The 27,785-nt window shown below is 41.7% G+C and overlaps 1 protein-coding gene across 1 annotated transcript; it reads right to left on the bottom strand.

Annotated features, from left to right (window-relative positions):
• Window positions 1-964: 964 nt before the first annotated feature.
• On the bottom strand, window positions 965-26,738 carry LOC113990827 (solute carrier organic anion transporter family member 1C1-like). The gene is made up of 15 exons (XM_027726626.2): window positions 26,652-26,738; window positions 22,262-22,407; window positions 18,906-19,047; window positions 17,968-18,100; window positions 17,442-17,563; window positions 15,904-16,050; window positions 14,948-15,046; window positions 13,878-14,123; window positions 12,846-13,010; window positions 10,964-11,159; window positions 9,584-9,749; window positions 8,958-9,139; window positions 4,352-4,416; window positions 3,061-3,178; window positions 965-2,041 (listed from the first exon to the last, which is right to left on the bottom strand). The coding sequence occupies exons 1-15, from the start codon at window positions 26,692-26,694 to the stop codon at window positions 1,819-1,821; spliced, it is 2,193 nt and encodes a 730-aa protein (XP_027582427.2). The 5' UTR covers window positions 26,695-26,738; the 3' UTR covers window positions 965-1,818.
• Window positions 26,739-27,785: the final 1,047 nt, after the last annotated feature.

The raw sequence follows: 27,785 nt of genomic DNA, 5'->3' as shown, positions 1-27,785 counted from the left end.
GCTCATTGCTATGAGCAGTGCCCTCCCAAGGAGGCAGTGGAAAGCTCCAAGCATCACTCCTGCTCCTGGATGCTGATGTAGTTTGATATTTTTTGCTGTTTTTATGATGATGTAGTATGAATGAGACCAGAGACTGGAATGCCATTTTCTGTGATTCACCCTAGCCACAATTCTCCATTTAGTCTGATACTCATAAACCTTAAAATTATTTTAATTATGTTTGTTTAGTTCAATATCCAGTTATACAAGGTAAAGTGAACAGCCACAGCTCTCCAGCACCCCATTGCCTGTAGCCTCTGTCACTCTCCTGGGGGGACGAATTGCTGGGACAGGAGACCAAGTCCCCCATATATCAGGCTACTGCCTAAACAATCACCCATGTGGCAAACGATGGGTCACATGTGCCCTTCCTCTGACAACTGCATTTTCTCAAGGGATGGGTTTAAAGCCTTACCTTCTGCAGATATTTGGTGCTTAAGCACCATTCTCCTTCTTGGTGTTCCTGTTGAACAGATCAGGTAGTTCCTAATGGCATAGTGTAAACAATTAGCATCTATAAAGGCCAGTGAATCCCATTCTTACACATGTGTCCCTCCCCATGTATCCCACAGGAGAGGCTCCACATCTGCCTCTGACCTGCACACCCAGCTCAGCAGTAGGGACCTACAGTCACTGCTGAGACACAAGTGATGTGATATGGGTTTGTTTTGCCAATATCATGGTGAAGGATGAAGCCTGTTCTCTGAAATCCTGAAAGGATATCACAGTAGTGCCATAACTATCTTTTTCAGTGCACGCTTTCTTGAGATTTTGTTTGGCATTAAACAGCTCTCCAGAACCCAAATATATTTAAAACCAAATACTGACAGACTGCAAAAATGATATGTAAAGGGATACTATAATACATATCTTAGTTTCACCTAGAAAATACAACAAATTAAAAGGAAAAACCCCAAGTCACTTGGTCTTTTAATTAATTTTATTTTTCCCAAGCTCTCCTGTCATAGATTTTTAAAAAATAAATCATACGTATCTTTTATCATGGTGTTATTACATTGAATAAAGTGCATGGAATTATTTAGTACACTGAGTACTAGCAAGTAGCAAGAAACTGCTGAAAACCTAAAAAAGCTCTATTTTATTCCAGTTTCCTTTGGTCAATACTCTTGTGGTCTCTTTGCCTGCAACGACAGCTTTTATTGCTGTTACTGTTGTATTATAACAGAGTTACTTGAAAAAGGATCCCTAACCACAACATTTAATGTCCTAAGTGTTATGGGTCGAATTCATGAGATGCCCAGAGCCTGTAGCTGATTTCACCTTCCAGCAAACCACCTTCCTCCTGCCCGGTGCCGCACTGTTTGCAAGGGCGGGCTACGTGCCGATGATCCCTCCACCTTCCAGGCTGCCAAGTCAGGTTTTGTGCACCAGCTCCTCTTGGGCTGGCTCCATGGCAGAGAAAGCTGCATGGCAGCCTCTCCACTACCCCTCACACACAGGAGGGCAGCAGCAGCTGTTGCAGCTTGATGAGGAGGGAGGGAGATGAGGAGCAGCCATAAAAACGGTTTCTCGGTGAGGGAGGAAGCTGCCCCTCCCCAGCCATAAGTACTCCCCTCACTTGGCAGAAGAATTGGTGAGCAGTGTATTCAGAGCTGTACATGTGCTAAAAATGGTTGTCTTTTCTTTTGTCATTTACAGTGAAAATTACACAAAGTTTAACATTTTCAGGGTGGATATTAAGATACTGCTTCACTGATGATGAATTTTTGCCTGGAACACCACTCACTGGGTAAAATCACAGTGGACATCTCAGTCTTCCTAAAGTCTAGTCTCCTTTTCTGGCCAGTAAGTTGACTGAATTAAACAGTCACTATTGCCAAAATTATCTTTTCTGCTCTTTGTCCCACAGGTGCCTCTCTCCCCGTTGGCTGAGAGGGTCTCATCTGGTGGAGAAGACCTTTTCCGGAGAACCCAAAGGACAGCAACACTGAAGAAAATGGACACCGTGCCCAACACCAAAGTCAGTCCCAGGTACACATACCTGAGAGAGAAATGATTGATCAGAGCCTATTTCAAAGGCAACATTTGACTAGAAGTCATCAAGAACACATTCATATTCTCATGTGGTAAGGCTGAGTAAGGGGAATGACCCTGGAGAGGGGAGTTTGTCAGCTCATCCAGGTCAGGTGGGTGTGGTCTGTGGCCAAGAAAGCATCTCAGGCATTATCTGATCTCCTCCACTCCAATGTGCTTCAGTAAGAATAGCACTAAAATTTTTAGGGCAATTCCTCTATTTTATGCTTGCCTCATAAAAAGTACCAATGATATCAAAACCATTTGATGGCATTTTTTCTTTACAGGTATAATGACAGCAACAACAACAGCAGCAACAATAACATCATTATGTTTTATCAGCAAAAAGAGTCCCAACTGAGCTTTTGTTCTTTCCTTCCAATTTTCAAAACATTTTTTCCTGGGGGTGGGGGGAAAGCACAACGTTTTCTCCCATTTTCCTCTTACCCTTGTTATTCCATTCTTCCTTTCTGGTGACACCTTTCATGAATGCATTTCAGATAATTATAGCCCTCTAGCAATAAATCGATAAAGACAACACTGCACTTAAGGCCCTAGATAAGACAAACATGCTTTGTAGTACCTTTCCCTTCTGTTTTGTGGTTCAGCTCCAACATGGAGAAACAATGAGTTTTAATAACCCTTCTACTTATTTACACATTACCACAGCAGAGTCATTGAAAAATGGGGGAAGCTTTAGCATAAAATTGAGGTTTCAACAGAACCTCAGTGTTTTTAGGTGAACAATTAAGTGACAAATATTTTCAGCTGATACTGAAACAAGATGATCCCCTCTCCCCCTAAAAAAAGATTAAATCAAAAGAGAATGCCGAAACCTGAACATTATTGTTAATATTGTTAGTCAGAGTCTTTCATTCAGTTTCAAATCTTTCACTCAAATTTTCTAACAGAAATTCTTCTGCCAGTGCCAGGCACAGATGTACTTAAAGGGCACAAGTTAAAGAACGAATGGAGAAGAGCTGTTACCTGAGTGCACTGGAGTCATAGAGTCTGCACGCTCCTCTTCCCCCACATCTTTTGCTGCCCCATTTCAGGCAAGTGGTATCTATGGCTACCCCAAAATACACTGGGGCTGGAATTCCCGCTGGGTGTATTTAACAAATAAATAGAGGTAAGAAAGTTACTTTCCAGGGTGATCAGTTCTGATCTAGAGACATGTTCGGGTAGAACATTAAATCACACATTAGAAAAGCAGTGACACTTCCACACTGTTTGCTGCTTTGAGGAGACGTGCCTCGTGCTGCCCAGGCACACAACGCCCTTTCCTCCCTGTGGGAAGCCAGGGAAGCGTAACAGAACATCAAAAAGCCTGTGGAAGCCAGCGGAAGGAGGGCTGGCCATGATTTGGTTTCCTCACCCTGCGGGACACCTCTGGAGGAAAAAAAAAAAAGGAGATAGTTCTCCTTTCTCGGGAGCAACGGAGCCTTTTCAGCTTGGGTTTAGAGGGTGTCCTGTGTGTGGGTTGGAGGGGGTGAGAAGGGAGAGAGACAGCGAGGCTGCCTGTAGTGGGGTTACAAGTATCCTACAAGTATCCTGAGATGCTGCTGTGGCAGGGACAAACCTGCCACAAAGTGCTTGTGGGTGATGGAAAGGATAGGCCTTTTTTCATATGCTAATGGGATATCCTGGACTCTGTGCCACCTGGGTTGCTGGAGAAGAAAGTAAGCCAGAAGGGAAAAATCTTGGCCTGCAATGGTGTGAGAAAGCAGCCAACGGTGTTGATCTGCTCTATTTAAGTAGGTGACTTGCTATTATTTTTTTTCTGTGAAGACACAGAGGATTTTAGAATCTCCAGTTCGTTGGCATCTCACGGTACCCTTGATTTCAGTGACAACTTAGAGGTGACTCTACCACAAGGCTGCAGCGAAACCTGCCCCCAGGCACACCTGTACTCAGAGTAATTCCCTTAGAAACTAATGAAAATTTGCCTGAAAAACAATCACACATTCTCAGCCATAGCAGTTCTATTATGCTTGTTGCTGAGTAAGGAGAGATAAGATGTAGTTTTTCATAGTCTGAAGGAACACTTGTCATCTCTATGGATATTGGCCATGTATATCTTAATTATACCTAAGTGACAGTTATACAATTTAGGAAGCTATTTCATTTTTGCAACCCTTTTCCTATTTTTTTTTAATTCATATGATAATTTCTTCTCAGTTAGACATTGTTCTTTCCAACAATCAGAGCTTAATTCTAAGATAAATGATTAATGAGGAGGGTATTAAAACAAACTCAAGAGTTCAAATGGACTTACCAAGCACTCTTATTGCCAGGGTATAGATACCAAGTGCAAATGATTTCAAGTGGGGTTTAATGCATCTAAAAATAATAATAATAAAAAAGATGTTACGTACAAATAAAGAAGCAAGTGTGAATAATTTGAACACAAATAGAAAGCATGAGAAAGGAAAGAAATGTGACTTTTTCCTTCTCAATGTCACTGACTAACCAAATTACAGAAATACGTAAAAAATGTGATAAAATCAGAACAGAACCTAGGAATTCTGAACGCCTATATTCAATATCACATTTTAAGATAGTTGTGGATTCTCAGATGATATCAGCACTTAGGACTTACCCACACAGGACAAGAAAATTGATTGTGAAATCATGCATCCATTGGATAGCCTTATTCAGCTAGATAATCTCTGAATTTCAGGATCATGATCCAGGCTAGTACAAGGTATTTAGGCACTCACTTTTCATTGCACTGTATCTAGGATCAGGATCACACCTCCTGTAAAGGTAAATCCTCCAAGCTGTTCTCTGACTTTACTGAGCTTTCAGGGGAGTCTAACACACACATCAGTCCTTCCAGCTCCAGATCAGCCCTGCTCCAGCCTTCAGTTATCACCCTGGCCCACTGAGGAAGACAGGGGTGGTGGGCAGGAGAACAGCTGCCTTTCACAACCATGCTACGAGCGGTGTGTGTATGGACCCACTCAAATTCGTAGGACTCACCTGCTGCTCCCTCACCAGCTGTCAAGTGTGCTGTTTTCCCCAGCAGGTACCAGATTGCCAATTATATCCAGCACGAATCTGAGTACACGCTTGGCTTTTAACGAGTAGCCCCAGTCACATAATTAAACGGGGACATGTTTGATATGTGGGGTAACATATGTGTGTCAATATAGTAACTGATAACATTCCCTGTTGTCACAGTCATTATCTTCATTAGAAAACAGAAAAAAAAATTGGGCGGAAATTCAGTTGTCACTATGGATGAATGCAGCACTCTGGAGGTCCAGTCTGTGTGCTCTGAACTAGGATGGGCTCAGCTTCTGCAGAAATTAATGTAATTTGGAATACATTTTAAAAAAAATAATAAAGACATCACAGAACTAGCTCTTTTGTTCCCCACCAGTGATTTTTTTAAAATTTCCCAGAACAGCATTAAGAACCCATACTGCAAACGATATTTGGATCATCTTCCTCTAATTTACTGAAAATAGAAAGGACAGGAAGGACATTTAAGGAAGAAGGTAGCCTGGAGAAGAGATGATTGAGAGGAGATCTGATGCATACACACATCTGAAGGGCAGGTTTCAAGAGGATGTGGTCAGAATCTTTTCAGTGGTGCCCAGTGACAGGACAAAGGACAATGGGCACAAACTTAAACACAGGGAGTTCCATCTGAGTGTGAGGAAAAACTACTGTGAGGGTGACAGAGCACTGGAACAGGCTGCCCAGACAGACTGTGGAGGCTCCTCTGGGCATATTCAAAACCTGCCTAGACACCAGCCCATGCAACCTGCTCTATGTGACTCTGCCTTGGCAGGAGGGTTGGACTAGGTGATCTCCAGAAGTCCTTACCAGCTCCAGTCATTCCGTGACTCTCTGAAAAGAACACCGAAGTATCATAGTAAAAAAAAAAAAATAATAATCGTGTGCAGCTCATTTTATAATGTCAACACTTTATTCTCTAATGCCCTGGTCGTGAATTATCATCACGCAGTCTGTTGCATTGTGGCTTATACAAGCACTGCCATCTATGTAGGCATGACTGTAATATGATTTTAAGCTGTAAGAACAGTGACTTGCTCTCCTATCAGACACACCTTACACAAGCAAGCCTCAGACTGGAGTCCTTCTAAACAAATCTGAGGGCATAGAAAGGAAAATTGGAAAATAAACCAAATAACTGGATATTTATTATGTGTTCCATAGGATTTATATCCTGCAGAAAAAATCTTCACTTTCAGATGAAAAAAAAAGGAATTGTTTGAGCATTTGTATTGTGTTTGCACGGAAACAGGAGTTCTTTGTGATCCTGAGTGATAACCAGAGCTCTCAGGGAGATCTGAGACTTCCTTTTCACTGCCTGATCACCTGCTATTAATAACTGGTGCTTGAACAACAGGTATCTGAACTACACGGTGTTTTTCTACAAAACTTTAGGGCTTTCCCAAGTTCCTTGGTGATTGCAATTAGGCTAATACCACTAAAAAGACACTTCAGCAAATGACTCAGTCACTAGCTTTAAGCATATTTCAATGGCTTCAGTCATGTAAACCCTTAAAGAAAATGTCACTAAATCGAAAGGCTAAAGGGATTTAGCTGTGTTGGTGCTCTGTGGCAGGTGCAATGATATCTGCCCAACAGAAAACATCAGATTGCTTAAGTGCTGGAATCTTAACAGAGCTGACTGAATATTGAATAATTTTAAAAACAGATCATTGGAAAAAGTACTTAATGAAGTCTGCAACTTGACCTTGGGACTATCTGTTTTCAAAGAAAATTTATTTTCCTTCTGGTAACAGAAGCACACTTTCAATTCAGCCAGATTTTCAGGGAATGTCAGTCAGTGATGGATTACAGAAAAGAGAAAAGTAAGCATGAGTTTAAAGTGGAATTGTGCCCACAGGTCATTTGTAGTGCTGAAAAAAAAAACCAAAACAAAGCCAAAAGGAAAAAGAAGGATTGAACTTACTGAAACACCTTTTATTTAGCTGCACATCAGAGGTGGATGCCCTCAGTCCAGCAGGAAAACACATAACTTCTCAATTTCAGTTAAATGTCTCTCAAAATAAAATGATTTTCAACAGCAATAAAAGATTTGGAGCCGAACCAGTAAAACTGTTTTGCTGATTTCATATATAAAGTGTTTCAGTATTGTAATTGAAAACCTTTCTAAGCTTTTCTAAATAAATCCATTAAGCAATAAGATTCCCAAGAGAAAGTTCTTAGGGCTGAGAAGTGATGGCAACTCTGTGATTTAAACTTGTAGGTGCTCATTTATGAACATCTCCTCCCAAACACTTAATTTTTTACACAGTGGAGACAAGAGGAAAAGCAGGAGGTTGAGCAATGGCTACAACGGTTTTGAGGCCCTGTGTGGTACAATATCCATACACCTTCTACTCTGTGTCTTATGGATAGGAAGGAGACATCATGTAGAGGGAAAGAGAAAGGAAACTGCGTCTCTGCATAGCCCTATGCCCATATTTATGCAGTGTGTCAGAAGCAACCACAGAGAGAAATCTGGCTTTGCTGCAAGCTCTCAACTCATGAATCGTCCTCATCTTGGTGCATGGACGGTTCAGTGGTGCATAAGCTTCAGTAAAAAATGTCCAAAATGGATTATAATATGATTGTTCTTGGAGTGAGGCCTTGGGGAGAGAGAGATCAGTGGTAACCCTGCAAGGTCCACGAGGAAAGCTGTGCGGCTGCTGTGGTCTAAAGCACACACCTCACTGGCAGTGTTTGTCTAGGGCAGTGGAGAAGGATTCTCACTCCAACCATTTCTGAAAGTCTCTGTGTGAATATTGATTCTGGTTCAAGGATTGTGATGGAACCACAGCTGAAGTCACATTCTTTATCCAGTTTTTTTCCATATAGCCTATATTGAGCCAGTTCTAGCACTGGCTTTGTCCGCGTGATATAAAGGCACCAACAACGAGACAGAGCCTGTTCCAGAAAATTTCATTCAAAAACAAAGAGAATTTTGAGGTAAGAAAGCACAATTATAATACTAAAGATTAGTTAGCCTGGGTCTACTGTTGTTTTGTTTGAGAAGTAGAATGTGCCCATCTGGAAATAATTTGGAAAAAGGAACTGAGTAAGAAAGCTTTCCAAAACAGAGTGGAGCAGCACTTGGAATCCAAAAATTGCAGAAATTGACAAAAATCCAGATTAAGTCCTGGTAGTATTACATGCCTTTTGCGCTTTCTAAAATTAGTTTCAAAGCTTACACTCAGTGATGGACAAATAGTCCCAGCAGTTAAATATGTATTGGAACAATCCCTTAGGAAAAGCATTTAATAAATCCGCAATTATCAGAACAGAAAAAAAAAATCTCTTTCTAAATCAATCTTTGTTTTGAAGAGAAAAAATCTGGAACAGAACAGTCATATGGGATAATAAATTGGGCTAGAGGAGAAGAGTTGAGAGTATATAGAGGGTTTGGGTTAGAATACCTCCATGTAGTTGTGCATCAGTATCCATAGGAATTGAGGAAAACTGGCTGTTCATATACATATATGTGCACACACTGACACATACAGAGCTAATTTCCATTTGCAGGGAGGTCATACAACCCCATTCTAGTAATGTAAAAGGCATTAAGGGAAAGGGATTTTGGTATAAACTATAACTAGGCCTCTTATGTCATGTTTGAAATCAGAAAGATATTGCTGGTAAAGATTATCATAAACACATTGTTGCATCGATGGTAAAAAACTCGTTGCAAAATTCTGAGGATGCTTTTCCATAGTAAAAAAAAAAAAAATATTTTAAAAGCCACCTTGCATAGCTGAAAACATTTCACAATACTAGGAATACTAGGAGGGGAGGGAGACCCAGTCACATACATCAAAACCCCTTGAAAACATTTGGCAATGCTGGCAGGAATTATTTCTTACCTTAGAAGCAGGATGTATCCGGGTGTGCCACCTACTGACAAAGTGTATGAAGTGATAACCGATACTACTAGAAAATACAGAAACATTTTTGGACACTCATTTCCTTTTTGACACGGTCCCACCACAGCTGAGGAGCTTTGTGAAGATTCAAAGGTTCCCACACAGCTGCAGTTAAAAAATACCTAGAAGAGAGCAGGTGAAAATGTATGATAACTTAAGCAGTGGAGAAGTGGATGTTCAGGAATTGCACATCATGCTTTTCTGGGTAGCTGAAGGTTTAAATCCAAAGTGGAAATGTTTTGCAAAAGGAAAAGGTTTATTTATTGAAGGATACAATTATAAAGTATCTGCTGTTGATGAATGTATTTATTACATTTTTTTTTTCCAAGAGTCTTGGTAGCCAAAAGCTAAATAAAACCCCCTCCAAAACATTCTCTGCTTGTGATTTCTGCCGGAAAGATAACTCAAGAAAGTTTTAAATGTGGGTGGCAGATTGCTAAAAAACCCCGAGGAGTTTAGGGTTGAAGAGGATGTGCCTTAGTAAATTTTAATCCACTTACTCTGACAGACCTGGCTGTATTTGGAAAAAATATCACATCACACATGGAAACGAAAGATTGCCTTACGGTGTTTTTCCCACTGCCGTTGGACGCCTGGCAGCCGGCGAGACAGGCAGAAATGTAGGTAACTCCATCTTCTCCACAGATGGGGTCCCAGTCGTTCTTGGAACATGAGCAGCCGGAATTGCACTCTGAAAACACGGCTTGCTCGTAATCAGTTGTCTGTTTGGTTCTGAGGAAAAAGAGAAATTGCGAAGACGTTTTCTAGTAGACGTGGAAGAAATCATTACCAAATCACGGGCTGTGCTCTCTGACAGGTGCTCCTGGCCAGACTTCCCCTCTGTAGTCCATTAAATGTTGTCCCTTCGCATCCATGCAGCACTGTAAATTCTTATTTCTCTCTTATCCAAATGTCTTAGCAATATCACACCATCTACTGCGAGATGGTAGCTACTTTATTAAGGGTGACAGCTAACAATTTCTATTCATGAATTTGCTCATATTTTCTAAGATTTTAGTTATCTGAGGTTTGATGTAGTTTTAACAAAACTGGACAAACGGCAAAGGGGGGATTGAGCTCCTCTTGGGAAATGGTCTCTGTAGAAGTTAGTGAGGAGCTTATCAGATTGGGATTCAGTTTTGTTTAACCTCTGCTGTCCATTTGAGATTTGTACCAACTCAGTGGGGCACAAACTTGCATGCAGCTGTCAAACATCAGTGTGTCATATTCCACCCCCACACCTCCACGGCATTTTTTTTTGTTCTGACCAATCCTGCATTCAAGGTGCAGTGGAGGAGACTGTGCAGACCCTCTGCACCTCTGCTGAACTGACGTCCAATACCTTGCAATCTGCCAACTTCAGTCACCTGCTGCTAAAGACACTAGTGGAGCAGCTCCTGGAGCAGCTGTGCAGTCAGTGCTGGAAATTCCTACCAAAAAGTGAGCTTTACAGAGTAACAGAATGGGCAAAAGTGACCCAAAAGTGACCCTTAGGTGTACCTGATGGTTAACATCATGGCTTACTCATGGTTAATCCTGGAATTCTGAAGTTTTGGGTTCGAATGCTATTAAACAACATATGTTTTTCAGCACACGGAAGCAGGGAACAATTAATGGAATCCCCACTACTGAGCTCCTCACATTTCCAGAAATCGCTAGGCTCAAGGGATGGGTCCCATGGAAATAACAATTACAAAGTAATCAGAAAAATAATCTGCACTTGTGACATGAACCCCTCTGGTTTATGCCACAATCATGAAAGTGTTCTGACACGATGTCCCCTGGAATAGATGGAGTGGTTTCCACCGCTTTGAATCAAGTTTCTGGGAAGCATATTTGGGTCCATCACTCTCTTTTCAAAAATATATATACTTTGTGGCATAAAATGAGGAAGGAGTTTGGTTTGCAATAGCACTTGGTGCCGTAGGATGCCCTTCCCAGCATACCCATGGTACGACACGGTCAGTCCGGCCACTTCCGAGTTCTCACAGCCCATTGCAAACAGTGAGAGGAGCAAAAGGTAACCAAAGAAAGACGATCCCAGGGAAAGTTTTGCGGCCCCTAAAACACCAATTCTGAATTTTTTCATGACGAGTCCTCCAGAGAATATGCCAAAGGCCACAGCAGGAATGTTGATAAGACCTGAAATCGGACAGAAAAATCTGTATTAATGAAAACCCCAGCTCAATGGGCTAACTAACCTTCCCAGCCGAAAAATCAGCTGCAGCAATAAGATGAAGGAACAAAAGATAAAAGGTCTTCAGTCAGGGCATTTTATTTTGTCCAGACTTGAACTGATCCTTGGGCTGTTACCAAGGTGCTGGAGCTGCTTTTAAAAATTGCTCCCAGGGACATGCTTCACTGCTAGTTCTTTGACAGAAATAAAGAATTGGATAAAGTTTAGCTAACAATCCTCCAATTTCTTAATTTCTTAATCTAGGTGGTTTTCTCCACTGTTAGTTGGTCAGTGGAGGGATTTGCTCATTCCTAGAGGACTAATTTAATTTTACCTACAGTGTTATGAAATCTGGAGCAACACTTGCTTTTTCTCTCTCTCTCCTTTTTTTTTTTTTTTAAATGCTTCGAATTGCTCTGGCAATTTTGAAATCTCTCAGAGAGATTGTGATAGAATTTTTCAAAAAAAATAGCAAAAGAGAGAGGGAAAGTGAAATAAACACTGTAAGTTCTAGTCAGCCCTCAGCAAGGGGGAATTTGAAGAGAAAGGAAAAGAAGGAAGAAAAACTACCTTATTGCAGGGATCCACTCAGTCAGGATCCTTCCCTAGCCAAGTCATTGCATGCTTTCTGTTGCATGTGTTCCCTATGCTCAGTGAAATCAAACTGTTCTTAATCCCCACTCAGTTTGCACATACCTGAAAGCTTAGCTCCAAAAAAATCTTTAAATACAATTGGAAGTGCTCTACTGAATGTAGGGATTGTTTTCTGGACTTTCTCTGGCCATCAACTATTCTTCAAGATTTCTCCTTGCTTTGAGGAGCTTCGTGCCAGGAAATTCCAGCTTCTATCTTTAAGGAATTAGCACATAGCACAATGGATCAATACAGCTTTTCTGCATATATATACCTCTGTTGCTGTGCAACTAATGCTGCCCTGAAACAAGGCAGTTCCCTCTGTATTGGGTAGATGTAAACCTCTTTGCTGTTTAATGCTGATGAATCCCCGGACTTTAGGAAGGGAACTCAAGCCTGTGTGCAGGTTCAGCAACTGGGCATTTGAGTTCATGATCCTGAAGTCATCTACAAAAATGGCCACCATGGTACCCGAAGGCAGAAGCAGCATCTCTCTTTCTTGTGCTGTAGAGAAGATTTTGGAATATGACTTGCCTTCCTTTTTTTTAACCCCAACCTCTTCAGAAAGTAAGAAATCACTGGCAATATGACATTACTTTATGGTTAATCCTTTAGCACTCACTGACATGATCTTTATTTCGTTGAAATAAATGGGATGCCAGCAAGGAAACAGATCTGTCTGATGACAAATTTACATAAAGTATTTTAAAATCAATTCTCTTCTCAATTACTTTCTTGTGCTGTACATATATAGTATTTTTCAAATTTCCAGTTAAATGGGAATTAAGGTATCAAATAATGTGAACTTTCACAGTAACTCTTGCATAGATAAACTCAGAGCTAACTAGTGCTAAGGAAGAAATGAAAGAACTTACCTGCTATAAGCTACTACTCAAAGTCAGACAAGGAAGGAGAAGAAATAAACATATCCTAAAAAAATACAATTTTCCCTATATGAATGTACATGCCACTCCTAAAATGTCCACTTTAAAGATATCAAGAAGCAGATATAGCATTACCTATAACAAAGTTAGTTTTTGAAGATGTTTGCCCATACTGTTGTTCAATATACTTTGGCTTATATGTCACCATGCCGATTAAAGAATTGAACTGAATGATACTTGCACACAAATACAGAATGTAAACTGGATTCCCAAAGAGGCACTTCAGTGATGGAAAGAAGTCTGCAAGACAAAACAGCAGAAATGACAAGCAGACCAGAGAGAGAATAACTGCTGTGAATAATGCTTTGTGATATGTTTGCACCTTCTAAAAAAAGGATTGCAGAACGTTTCAGAAGGAATCCATGAAGTTCCATGATGCTCCTAAGAGCTCTCCCATTTCTGGATGGGGGAACAGTGGAGGAAAACACTAAGCATCAATATCGCAGAAGAGGCATCTTGTTTTCTATTCCTTCTTTCGATCATAAACCAGGACTGATTTGGTTTCTATGTGTCCTCAACAGCCACAGCACCTTTCAGCTTAATTTGGGGCAGAGACTGCTCAGCACAGCTGACAGTAAGCACAGACATATTGAGTTACAGATTCAAGTACTGAGGGAAAATGCTTTTGGCAAAGTAAGGCCAAGGAAATGCAACTGTGCAAACCAGCTCCTGCCTAAATCCAGACAGCCTCCAACAACACTGTAGTGAGTCGGTGCCCATCCTTATTCTGATCAGATATTGAACGTGTTTTTCTAATGAATGAACTTACAGAAAAAGGTTTAGCAAAAACCAAAAGTCTTTTTTGACCACTGCTTCTGCAACAGTCATTATCTGTGAATGAAAAAATTTTGCACGGTTTCATGGGATTTGCTGGCCCACTAGCATAATTTTATAAATCCCAGATGAAGAAATCCCACATGCAAGAGCAGGTCCAGGAAACAATGAAAAGACCCATTATATGTCTGTTATTTAGGTGGAGAGTGACACCTGGGGGAAAAATCATAATTCTCAGCCCACTAAAATAGGGCCTCAGAAAGTATAAAATTTTAAAGTATAAAAGCCTTTGAGAGAAAAACAACAATCAGGAAAGAAACTCCAGTGATTTGCCTTTTGCCATCTCAGCAATCTTCGTTTGTTGCTGATAAGGTTTGTGTTGGTCCTTGTTATCCTTGATGATGAACTTGGACTGCTCAGAAGAGGTGCTGGAGTCCTTCCTGCTCTCCGGTTTTGGGAGGTGCTTCGGCAGGAACCAGAAGGGGATGCCGGCCAGAACGCTGATCACACCGGCTATCAAGTAACCCAGCCACCATGCTCCCACCCACTGCACGTCCTTGGGAGTTATTGTGATGCTGTCTGGAGAAAGCCAAAAGAAAGAAGAAACAAACAGATGCTTTTCGAGAGTGCTGATAACAAGGAAGGTGGTTTTTCAGGGACTTTCTCTGCAGGAGTCTGTTCCCGCCTCACCAGGTTTAACTGTGCGTCTCTGAGGGTGTTACAAGAGCAGCTGTGGGGATGCAACAAGGACTTGCTGATTGCTGTGACACAGCAGCAGCCTGGCCCTGACACTGCTGTGCCGCTCGCACATCCCCAGAGATGCTGCAAGGCCCGGGAGATGGGGTAGTCCAGGTGGCCACTCCCTTGCTCCCGGTCAGGCTGTTCTGTACAAAAGCCCCAAGGAAAAACAGGGTGGAAAGCGTTTTCTCAGGCAGAAGGCAATCAGGAGACCCAGTGCCCACTGCCAAACTATGTTTCCAGGCAACAACAGGATACTAAAAAATGCACACACAAATCCTGAGCCTCAGTCTTGCCTCCTCCTGGCACCTGCTGTCTCCCCTGAGTCTCCTCCCCAGGGCATCTCTTGGAGGCACCTGCTGCAGGCTTGCTGGGACTGAGGAAGAGTCAGATCTTCTAATTCCTCCACAACCATCCTTTTTGTCAGCCTTTTCTGAATGGACCACTCTATTGCTGTCATCCTTTTTATTTCATAATTACAGAATATGCTGAGCTGGAAGGGACCCATTAGGATCATCGAGCCCTGCACAGGACCATCCCCAAGAGTCACACCATGCGCCTGTTCTGCTCCTGTTAGCCCCTTATGCATAACCAGATAGTTCTTGGCCCAAAATAGGAATTTTGGAGCCTGACTGAATTTTTGAAACCCGAGTTTCCTGACTTACCCAGATCTACGAAGCCTATGTCAACATAAAGTTTGGCACACAGGGATCCCAGAAGAAAGCCAAATATTGGCCCTATAATTGCCACTGTCTGTACACAGCCTGGAATAAGAAATAGGGGACTGTTACACTCCCAAGTCAAAAAGAGCACTGGTTCTTCTGCACCTAAAAGCAGAGTATGCCATCTGTAAGTGCTAGAAACTCTTTAGCTAAATACATTAAAGTAACTGGAAAGCAAATGGCAATTATTTAAGTGATCACTTTAGGCTGAGGTGGGACTCTGAATAGGCTGAAAAATACCATTATTTTGGTATCCAATAATAACATTTCCCTACACCCTCAGCCAAACTTTCTGAATACTGTGAATTTTCAAAATTCGTCTGGGAAGACTGAATCTTTTACAGAGAGAACCTGAGTTTTTGCCAGTTACCAGGCTGGAAACTTGTCAAGACAGGATGCTGATGGGGAAGGAATTTTTTGGTAATATTCCAGGTGAATGTGCAGAGGTCAGGTAATGAACACAAGAAAGCAGTGATACCAACTTTCTAAAGCCTCAGCACTATTGTTTATAATTCTGCTGGAATCTGGAGGCAATGTTTTGAACGCCTGCTAAAATTCTATTTTAAGTGCTTGAAAGAGCATGTTTTTATCACTTTCCAGAGAACTGAATGTGCACAGAGGCTCAGCAGTCCACATCCAGAAGAATTAGGAAGATTAGGAGAACAGCAGGAACCTAAGGTCAAATTCTTTCATCAAATTAAGATAATGGAACTGCTGGTATAATTAAAGGGGAACTTGGTCCCTTGAGTGTACATGACTTAAATAAATTTTAATATTGGAAATTATGCAAACAAAACAATCAGGGCAAGTTAATTCAATAACACTCATTCCATTATTTGGAATGACTCCCTTTCCTCTGGGGAAAAATCCATTAGGAAAATAAGTAATATTTATTTTACCAATATATAAGGCAGCGTTCTCTTCTATGGCATAATCATCAATGTATGTAATTCCCAGAGGCTGGATAGGGGTTTCACCTATTCCACGCAAAAGATTTCCAAGTAAAACGTAGATCCACATGGAAGAGCCTGCTTCCTTTTCACATCCTGAATACATAACAAGAGACAGCAATTATATGCTTTTCATGCCAGTTTGACACTGAATGCACAGGTTTTCTAAAATAATTCTAAATTGGGAAAAACAGAAGGAAAACTGGGAAGTGCGGGGATGGTAATTTTAACCCAATCAGCTTAAGTGGAAATATTTTTAGCACAAACTGCCTCAAAGATACTAGGAGTTCACTGATTTTATAAATTTGTCACCACGTCCCATTTTAGAAAACTTTTTCACTTTTTTCTAACCAAAACTGGGATCCCCTGATGGAAAGATTTGGGAAACATTGATGATAGTAAGCACTGCTGGCCACATTTAATCCACAGGTGTGGGGATGCAAACATACACACATTTTGGGACACATAGAGGGTCTGATTTGCCAGGCATAGGGGAGGAAAGTTCCTTCCCCACGAGGAACTCAATGCATCCAGCAGGGACACAGCTCTGTGGTGTGCAAAACAGGGTCAACAGGCAGGGAGAGAAACAAGAAGCAGAGTCTGCAGGCTGGGAGACCCAATGGCTCTTTCCAGCAGGCTGAGGATCTGAAGACATATTTCCACTACTGTGTCCAGCTCTGGGCCCCTCAGTTCAGGAAGGATATTGAGGGGCTGGAGCAGGTCCAGAGAAGAGCAACAAGGCTGGTGAAGGGATTTGAACACAAGTCTTTTGAGAAGAGGCTGAGGGAGCTGGGGCTGTTCAGCCTGGAGAAGAGAAGGCTCAGGGGAGACCTCATCATTCTCTACAACTCCCTGACAGGAGGGTGTAGCCAGGTGGGGGTTGGTCTCTTCTCCCACACAACCAGCAGTAGGACAAGAGGGCATGGCCTTAAGCTGTGCCAGGAGAGGTTTAGGCTGAATAGTAAGAAGAAATTCTTTACAGAGAGGGTAATCAGACATTGGAATGGGCTGCCCAGGGAAGTGGTGGATTCACCGTCCTCAGAGGTTTTTAGGATGAAACCAGATGTGGCATCAGTGCCATGGTCTGGTAACTAAGGCGGTGTTGGATCAAGGGTTGGACTTGATGATCTCAGAGGTCTTTGATTCTATGATTCTATGATTTCCCAGCAAAGGAAACACCAAGACTTTCCAAGGACCCCATGGGAGACTGGTGTTTCTGCAAAACACAGAGCTGCAGAAAGTTGCTGAAGGAGAAAGTAAAGCTGGAGGAAAGGCTGCAGCCCGAAAAGAACTCTCGGGCAGTTATACATTTATTTTGAATACACTTGCCTCAGCCAGTCTTTTCTGTGGGAAATATTAATCTGATTTTCTTTTTTTTCCTTTTTTTTTTTTTTTTTGCTTTCTGATTAAGTAGTGCATGAGCCTTTTAAAGCCTTGTGATATATTTTAGGGTGCTTATCACAATATTTAACAGAGATCTCTCTCACCTTCATTTATTTTTGCTTGAGACTTTTCCAAGGATGTGAGTGGAGTTTGGCTTTTATCCTGCAGACATGGAGAGATGTTAACAGTCGAGTTGATGGTGGAAGGGAATCTTTCATAGCGATATCTGTTTAAAAAAACAAAGTTATATTTGTTTATAAGAACTGATAAGAAAAAGCAATCGGATCTGTTAATACCAGGTAGGCCTATAGCACTTAAGTGCAAATTTCATCCTGAGTTTAGTCATCACTTCTTCACTGATGCTTCAACAATTCCTAAACCGTGTCAAAATGTGGCCAGTCAAGATCACAGACTAATAAAACAACAAGCTGATTACAACTGAGATAGTATATATGTTAAATTATTTGCTCCACAGGAATAAGTCCTTTCAGGAAAAATATCAGATTAAGTAACAACATCCACATATGCATATTTCTACGGGGATCTTCATAATCAATGCCTGAATATTTTAGTGAGCTGCCATTCAGTGTGCACAGCCCAGCTGTAAAATGCTGATCTCTTTGCACTTACCGTCCCATGAAGAACTGGGGCATCGCAATTAGGAATGTTCCAGCTGACATAATTAAGCAGCCTGCTCCAATTATTCTTGGCCTGTGAAGCTTTGCTCCAAAGTAGCTTACAAGAATTATGATTAGGAGGTTCCCTTCGAGAGTACAAAAGGAAAACTGAGTTTTACTGCTTGTTGATAAGAGATCCCCTAAAATAACCACTCCTAGTATGTGGTATAGGCAGTGTTTTCAGGGAGAGAGGGCTGATGGTCTGGGGTTGCTCTTTCTCCCTCTTTCCAGGCATTCTACAGGAACCCAATGCCTTCTGTGATAAGAAAACCATAAACTTTTGGATAAACAGCTGGAAAAGAGGAGAAGGACTGTGTCAGCTGAAGAGAGCAAATCACCAAAAAAGCAGGAAAAGGGGGAATCAAACAGAGTTTTATATACTTAGGCTAAGATTTCATTCCCATGAGTACCACACTCCAATGAGATAAATTCACTAATCTGAAATCGTAAGAGACAATGTCTTGCTGGAAACTTTAGTACACAGGGAAGGAGATGGACTGGAAAATAAATGTAGATTACAGTTAGAGGTTTGTACTCCTGCTGCTTAATAAATTATAACAGGTAAACACTTGCAGGGGAGGTAGATTACTGACAAAAGCAAAGAGAAAGCATAAATCTGTGCAGGTAAATTCTCATTTAACAGTCAAAATTTCTGTTAGTAATTATTAGCCAGACACTAAGCTTAACAAATCACAAGGACTATGCCTAATTTCTTGTATTAGCAACCAACCCGATGCTATCCAAAGTAATCATACTGACAGTCCCACTGATTTTTACTAGGGTAATCTTGCTCAGTTTTAATGGCTCAAGGAGATTTGTACAATCATTCTTCACAACAAATTGCATCATTCTTTTTTACTGAGAATAAAAATGGGTTTCTACAGCACGTACCAATTTCAAAACTTCCATCGATAACGCCAACCAAAGAGGAAGGGATATCAAATCTTCTTTCTATTTGTGTGATAGTACTTTTTAGATAACTTCCTGACAGTGCTTTAGCAAAATAAACAAAAGACAATGCACCGAGAAATATCTGTGGAAAAAAATTGACAGTGATTAGAATAGGCAGTACAGAAGACTTTACTTTGTGAATTATTTTTAAGCAATTTTTACATTTCCACCTCTCCTTTTCCCAAATAACCACGTCAATATTTCTCCTAATTTTTTATTAAATCCTATATTGCTGGTTTGTTCATTTCTTATGAGCAATATTGGTACGTATTGAACTGAACTTGCTATCAACCACTGCTAATTTCAGGTAGGTGTCAAAGGTGCTGCCACAACAGACAAAGACATAGATCTCCCTCAGGATGTTCTAAGGAGGGGGTATCTTACACAGTAAACCATGAGGGTAAATGTTAAGTGTGGCTTGGTGGGGAGGTGAGTTATTTGGGCATTTTTAAGCACAGGCTTTTGCAATGATCTGGAATTGAGAGGCTCTAAGCTGTTCCCACTCAAGTCCAGGGTGACCAGGAGGGAGAAATCTTTGCTTTCTGTTACATGGCTCCATGAGTTGAACAGTGACCTGCCATGAAATTACCTTCTAGGCTCATCCTCTGCTCACCAAATATCTTGCAAGCTGCAACACATACGTTTTCTTTTGAAAAAGAAAACATTTTACTGGGAACAACCTTCTCCCATCCTTTAGTTTTTCAGAGACAGTTATTTTTGCTTAGTTATCACTGTATCAGTTTTAGCCCATTGCTCTGGATCAGGAGCAAGCTTTGGGAATTAAACTCCCACCCCCTTCACTGTGCTTTGCTACGTACTGCAAATGCGCAGGCTGAAACCCTTTCACACAAAATTAAACAGGAAGATGTGTTCCAGACAGGCATTACATTCACTTCAACAGTCAATGGCTCTTCAGTCTCTGGGACAAGATGAGGGTTGGTCTGAAGTATCTCCCCACTCTGAAATGCCTATAGTGGGAGTGCAGGGTCCTTAGCACCAACTGTTCTGCTCCTGCAGAGCTACTGCTTTAATTTGCCTTCACTGAATGCAGCCCTACTGAGTTTATGAGCTCCATGGATACTCACACATCATGCAATTGGTCATAGAAATCACAACATTGCTTTCTACCTTCAGATACAGGTTTTGTTGACTGAATATAAATGTGGATGTTCTTTGTAAACGGCGTTAAAAAAAGAAACCCAAACCCTAACCGAGAAATTAAAAGACACAGTAATGTTTCATAAGAATAGAGGTCTAGAGCCTTGGCCTGCTCCTTAATCCTCTCTGAGCAATCATGCTTCCAGTGAGTAGGTGCTCTGAAGTGATGTACTCACCTCCAGTACAAAACTCCTCACAACACCTCATTTGACAGGGCACAGTGGTAATAACACTGGTGCTACTACTACTGAACACAAATCCTTGTGTTAAGATTCAAATGTATCTCTGTGTCTCCCTCAGCACACTTTGTCCAGTGTTGGTTATTCCTCCTTCAGAAACAGTTGTGGGCAAATAAACATACACAACCACTGTCTAGTCCCTATTTCCTACAGCAATGGCTCTCAAAGAACACTCTTGTAAAAATATTGCCATAGTATTTTACATTTTCTATGTGTTTATGCCCTTGGATTCTAAATAGTAATGTGAAAGCACATATGTTTTTTTTTACAGGAAAGTCATATAGGTAAACTAGAACTTGAAATGTCTCTGTCTCTCTTTGACACAAGTTTATTTACTGGGGTTGCGACTGTCCCAGGTGTGCTCCTGATTTAGAGCTGGGACAGAAAGGCGCCCATGATTTCAAATTCTGCTCTGGTTTTTCAATGCCTGTTAGTAAATATTTTACCACATCTTTCTGGTTTATAAAGGCAGTTTTAACACACAGAAAGGCTGATAATTGGTAAAAACAACTCGTTGAATCTGCATATTGTTTTGCTAACATATTAGGCAAATACAGACCTGAAGCAGACTTTTTCATAACTTAGAAATTTATTTAATAATTTTGTTCTGACTAGAAATGCATGATCAGAACAGAAAAAGACTTAGTTCCCAAAAAAAAAAAAAAAAAAAGAGGTTTTCTAAGTCCCTACTGGAATGGGTTAGTTGTGTCTGTTTGGGTTCCCAGAAGACACAAATTCTTCGGACAGAAAGAAATCGAGCTGAAATATTATTGCTTTTCTACTTTTGGAGCTAATAAGCTGATTCCTGACTGGCTAAGCTGTGACTGAAGGTTTATTCATTGAGGGGATCGGATTATCATTGCAGCAAATGGAGGAACAATGATAGAATTACTATTATGCTACAAGATTTAATTAATACAACTCATCTTCTATTTCAAAACCAGAAGATTCCAATTTATAGACTTCAGGGCAATTATCAGTGATGTTATTGGCTGTATTGGGAGCTGAATTAATATCTGAAAGTAGATATGTGTAAGAGAGAGAGAGAAAAAACAAAAGAAATGAAGACTGTGCAAGATGAAAAGAACGGGGCAAGGCCGAAGACGCGTTTTCTGTATAACTCAAATAATTTCATCTCGTCATTGCATGGTGATTTTTGAGACCTCACCCAAGAGGGTGTCAGCATTTTACAGCCTGGCTTTAAAAAGCAGGCAGGGACAGTAGGCAAAGCACCATGCTGCCTCCTGCACCCCAGTGTCCCATGCAGGGAGGAATGCTCCTCCGAGGCGCAGCGGTCCTACTGCCAGGTCGGTACAGCTGCGCTACGAGGCTTAGAGCAGGGAGCTTCCATCGCCTCGAGGAAGAACTGCTCTAGGGTGAGATAAATGCAGATACAGTGGTGATACTTCTGCAGTTTCATTTCAAAGTCATCTCACGCAGAGTTCTCTTGAACAAGGAATATTACAATAATACTTTAATAATATTGCACTCAAAACGCATGGACCGTTATACGAATAGTATTTTTGAAAGCCCAGAGAACTACCAAGGCTACAATCTTAAAAGAGAAATTTGTACTAACAGCTGCCTGTGGTACCTGTCTTCCAAAGCTTTGTTCTTAACTTCAGGTGGTGCAATAAGGAGGATTGAGTGGCTTTTCAGGATGACCCTTGAAGATCTCCTAACAGGCAAGCCCCAACCGACAAGTTATACTGGAATATTGCCAAATGTTAGGCAAACACAGATCTGAAGAAAACTTTCTTTGTGACTTGAAAATATCTTCAATAGTTTCATACTGACTCAGCAAGACATAATCGGAAGTGAAAAAGCGATTTTTCACCAAAAAGAACAAAAAGAGATTTTCTACATTCCTACTGGAATATTCAAAAACTCTTACTCTACCTTTATACCTCCACAACACGAGTGTTTTTCCCTGGATGCAGAAGATTCAGATTTGAATGAAGATCGGTCCACAGGCAGGATTGTGTTGTTTGAGAAAAAGCGGGCATTTTCTTTTGATGAAACCTCCATGATGGTATCCTCTGTCTCTAAAGCACAAAACATGGAGAACATTTTAAAAGGGCATCCTATTAGCTCAGCCTCAAAAGCTTGTCATGTGACAGCAACACCCCGCTGTACTGTTTTCCCTACAACAGCAATTATCAAACTTTACAACAGAATCTGACCAATGCACTGGATGTTTAATTATGGAAATTTGCAATCCACTTGCCTATAACAATGGAGATTAAATCATTCTCAGCAAACAGCCATTATCTTCACTCTCTAGCTGTCATCAGCATGATTTCATTTAACATTTAACCAAGAACTACCAGCAGACTAAGCAAGGCTAGTTAGCGTTTTAAACAACATTTTGTGAGTCTACATGTAAGTTCATGTTTCTAGATGTGACCATGTCTGCAGAGATTTCTCAGAGCTGATCTCTGAATTTCCCATATATCTGGGACATTAAGTAATTAGATCAAAGGAAATCTATCCCCGCTAATGAGGGACTTGAATTGTTTTAGATGGAAACATTAGCTCTAATCGTCTGACGTTAGCTAATGAGTTACACAAGAATAAAGAGGTTTAGTTCCCTTTACCATTTTACATAGAGTCTTAGGGCTCAGTGGTCAATTGTTTCAGGAAAAATGTGAATTTACTTCTTTGCAGGTAAATACAAAGAAGTAAAGAAAACCTAAATGCTGAACTTTGAGAACAAAAGATATCAGTAATTCTTAAATCTCTGGTTACATACAGCAGTACTTTGTTCTTAATTTCAATCTCTAAATCAGATCTGAAAATATTTATGAAATCAGCTTCTGTGTTCACTTTTAAGAAGTACTATGTTTTACAGAACTGCTGCCTGAAAGTATAAATAGGAGAAGTTCCTATTCTTCTGTGTTTATCTAAAGACAAAGATCTTACATAAGTTAAATATATATATGGTTTCATGTATATGTATATATACTGTGGATACATGTGTTTTCATGGCTTTCCAAGGGTCTGCGCAATAGATACTTGTGTCACCAGAAATGCAAAAAACCATAAGTATATCTAGATGCTAAGATTTACTCATGCAAATATTTTCCTAGGCTCTGTTCATATATGACTGTGGCACCAACATTTTTGCTGAAATCTTTCCATCAAATGAAATAAGAGCTCCTGACTACACATAAGAAACATATTTGATACTGCCTTGACAGGGACGTTAATAAATTTCCTTGTCAACACTAATGAGTATATAGATTTTTTTTTTAACAACAGTAACAAAATCAAAATAGTTTGTGCTTACTGTACACCCATTGCACCTATTCCTGCTCTGCTTCTGACTTTCTTGTGATCTTGGGAAAAGTCACACATTGTCTCTCTCTGCCCCACTTCTGAACTTGTCCAATGGGTAATGAGAGCATGTACCTCAAATGTACCTCACAGCACTCATGTGAGGATAAATTCCTTTAAACTTTTGAGCATGGGCATGACAATCACATAAGGTATGCTGCTACATACACACATCAAATACCCTTTAGGTTAAGGTTTTAAATGCTCTGCACATCTACAGCAATTTCAGAATAAAACAAAAAAAAGCACAAAGCCTGGAAAAGGAAAACATACGAACCACAGTCAAGTGAATTGTCCTTATCTCTGAGCAGAGCAACATCCAGCTAGAGGAAGTTCAGCAGAGGTGCAGAGGGCCTGCACAGTCTCCTCCACTGCACCTCGAATGCAGGATTGGTCAGAACAAAAAAAATGCCATGTAGGTGTGGGGGTGGAATATGACACACTGATGTTTGACAGCTGCATGCAAGTTTGTGCCCTGCTGAGTTGGTACAAATCTCAAAGAGACAGCAGAGGTTAAACAAAACTTATGTCTAGAAGCATAAAAAACATTACAGCATAAAAATCATTGGCATTTATTATCTTCCAAATGGAAGAGTGCAAGGAAAGACTTGCCATAATGGTTTTACAGGCTTTAATGTATCCCCAGTTGCTCTTGTGGCACAGCTTTAAGGAGGTGGGTAGTTTTCAGGCCCAGAGCCACCTGCAAAAACATATCTCAGAGCATCAGTTTGGTTGCCCTGACAATGTCTCTGATGGAAGCCCTTAACACAAGACAGAGAGCAGAGAACTGTGCCCAGTGGTACTACAGCAGGCCACACTAGTGGCTTTGATCCTTCCTCTTTTCTGCAATCAGAATACATAGGAATGTTCCACTGTAATCCCAAATTTGCCCTACGCCGCTCAAATACTTTTTGGTGGGAGTATTCATAATACACTGTTAACTGCAGTGAGAGGTCAAAGACAGCTCTGGTTTTAAACAAGCAGACACCTGGATGCTAAGGATGGTCTCTTACAGATTTGGGTATAGTGACAGCCTCAGGTTTTTGCCGTCCCTGGGATACCATATTTCTCTGGTGACACGAAACATGAGGACAGAGCCCATGTCAGCATTTCCTTTCCAAACTTGGCAAATGTGCCAGAAGAATGCAATCATAGAAGCATTTGGGTTGGAAAAGACCTCTAAGATCATCAAGTCCAACTGTTGACCTGGCAAGTCCACCACTAAACTATGTCTCTAAGTGTCATATCCACCTGTCTTTTAAATACCTCTGGGGTGGTGACTCAACCACTTCACTGGCAGCCCGTTCCAGGACTTGACAATGTTTTCAGGAAAGAAATTTTTCCTAATATCCAATCTAAACCTCCCCTGATGCAACTTGAACCTGTTTTCTCTTGTCCTATAGCTTGTTACTCAGAAGAAGAGACCCACTCCCCCCTGGCTACTACCTCCTTTCAGGCAGTTTTAGAGGGTGATGAGGTCTCCCCTGAGCCTCCTTTTCTCCAAGGTAAATAGCCCCAGCTCCCACAGCAGCTCCTCATCTGACTTGTGCTCCAGACCCTTCACCAACTTCCCTGCCCTTCTCTGGACACAGCCCAACACCTCAATGTCCTTCTCATAGTGAGAGGTCCAAAACTGAACACAGGACTCGAGGTACAGCCTCACCAGTGAAGAGTACAGGGGGGTGATCACTTCCCTAGTCCTGCTGGTCACACTATTTCCAATACAGGCCATGATGCCATTGGTCTGCTCCTGCACCTTTAAGATTTCTTTCTTGGAGAGCATCCAACCTTCCTTGACCCTTTTGCCCCTTACAACTACCTCCCAAGGGACTCTGTCAACCAGTCTCCTAAACAGGCCGAACTCTGCCCTCCAGAAACCCAAAGTGGCAATTCTGCTGACCTACCTCTGTACTACTCCAAGAACCAAAAGTTCTCTCATTTCATGATCACTGTGCCCAAGACTGCCTCCAACCACCACATCACCCACAAGCCCTTCTCTGTTCACAAACAACAGGTTCAATGGAACACCTCCCCTCATTGGCTCCCTCATCAGGTGTGTCAGGAAGTTATCTTCCACATGCTCCACAAACCTCCTAGGTTGTCTGGACCTCCTAGAACTCCCTTCTTCTCTGCTGTGTTGTATTTCTAGCAGACTTCCACCATGACATCTGCCTGGTTGCCCTTCCCACTGACTCTTACCCATGAACACTCAGCCTTATCACCACCATCATTAAGGTCTAGTAATCAAAACACATTGTAACATATAGGACTACCCCATTGCCTCTACCTCCTTGCCTGTCCCTTCTGAAGAGTTTATAGCCATCCACTGCAGTGCTGCAGTTGTGCTTCATCACACCTACAGCGCCTGTTCAGGTGGGTGACACTCTGCCTGAAGGACAGCTGCTGGCCATGCTCACACCTTATCCCTGGCTGTCACCTGGGCCCACAGCCGGGGGCTCTGACCCCTCCTTGCATCCCTGGCTCCAGCTGGATGGGGTGTGGGAGCCCTCTCTGGTGGCTGTGCGTTCTATCCCACGGGAAGCACGGCCGGTCGCTCACCTGTGACACAGCTCTGGCGGCAGCGGCGCTCACCCTCCCGGGAGCTGGCATGTGGAGCTGTGCCTCATGGTCAGGTCCAGGGACGGACTCATCCCTCAACATGCATGCAGTGGGCTGAGACAAGTCTAGGCAGTTCCTGAAGAGTCTCCCTTCACTCATTCAAACTCCAGGCAATGGAAAAATGTCCTTCCCCCCCCGGGAAACTCCCCCATTTGCAGTAAGCCTCCTTAGACATGCCTTTACTGCGTGTCAGCCCGCAGGCACAGGAGCTGCACTTGCTACAATGGGTGGACACAGAAGGCTGGTACAGAGACTGTTCACCCATGAACCCAGCTAAAGGACATTCTCTCTGAAAGGTGAATCAGCAAAGAGAAGAAGAAAAGCCAAATCTTACCTGGCAGCAGGGATCCCCAGAGATGGTGCCTACTAGTTTTCATAGGTAAGCTTCTTGTATAGCTTATGCATATACCTACATGCAGGCATGGGCACTGTTCCCAGCTTAGAAGCGGGAAAAACTGCAGGGGAAAACCACCTCTTAGAATTTACCCTGTCCAGGGATGTACATCTTATACTGGAGGCAGAGAAAGGAAAAAGCATAAGGGTGGGGGAACTTGTTTTGTCTCTTGTTTTGCCTGAGCATTTGCTAGTTGTCTGCCCCCCATCCTCCTACCCCACCTCCTCACTTTTTTCTTCCTCTATCCCCTCCTATGAATTCCAGGACTCAGGGCACACTGGTAAAGCAAAGACGCCGGGTGCCCTAGATGGAAATCATAAAGTGTATCTAAATGGTTCCCAGGGGGTATTTTTCTTTGCAAGTTGCTGTAAGTTTGATGGGGCACGTGACAAAGCTTTGTGGAGAGGAAAAAGCCCCAAACCCTGATCTTCTTAATTGCTCAGTGCCAGGAAACAAAAGACTTCAAGGGGGAACGGACTAGAAGAAAAAAAAAAAAAGGGAAAAAAAAAAAAGAAAAAAAGGGGAATGTGTGGGAAAAAAATAGGCTTCGGGGTGAACAGGTAATTCACATAGATTTCCTGTCCAGTGCCTGGTTGTTCCTGTTATGCCCAGTATGCCCTGCTCCTCCAAACCTGCAGGACAAAGTCCCTGTCAACATGACATAAAACCAGAATGAAAAGATCCATTAAAGGAGAAGACAGAATTGCATGGGAGAGTCAGTCAAGCCCTTTGCCACAATGAAAGGAAAACTTTGCAGACTTCATTCCAACCCTGTGTTTTTCCTGTCACAAGGAAATGCTACTGCAACAGCATTTATTTGCAAGTTTGGGTAAGGTGAAAAACGTGAGTAGTTCCCAGTGTAGTTTCTTGAGCAGAGAGAGGCTGTAAACCCTGTCTTCTGCTAACCTCTAGGCTTTAATTATACAAACAGAAAAGGTATTAAAGTTAGAAATTCTTCTTCCTTTTCCCTTCTTGCTCTCCCACCCTCTGCAGTATGGCAGGTTCCCATGGCAGCTAAACCCTCACTCACACAGCCAAACACGGCACCTTGGAGTAGGCTTCTGCTTTCCTAGA

This window comes from Pipra filicauda, unplaced genomic scaffold (genome assembly GCF_003945595.2).
Source record: "Pipra filicauda isolate LSUMZ 115617 unplaced genomic scaffold, ASM394559v2 scaffold2_size9829703_pilon, whole genome shotgun sequence".
In the NCBI taxonomy this organism is placed as follows: Eukaryota; Metazoa; Chordata; class Aves; order Passeriformes; family Pipridae; genus Pipra; species Pipra filicauda.
This window is presented reverse-complemented; position numbering and strand designations above follow the sequence as displayed.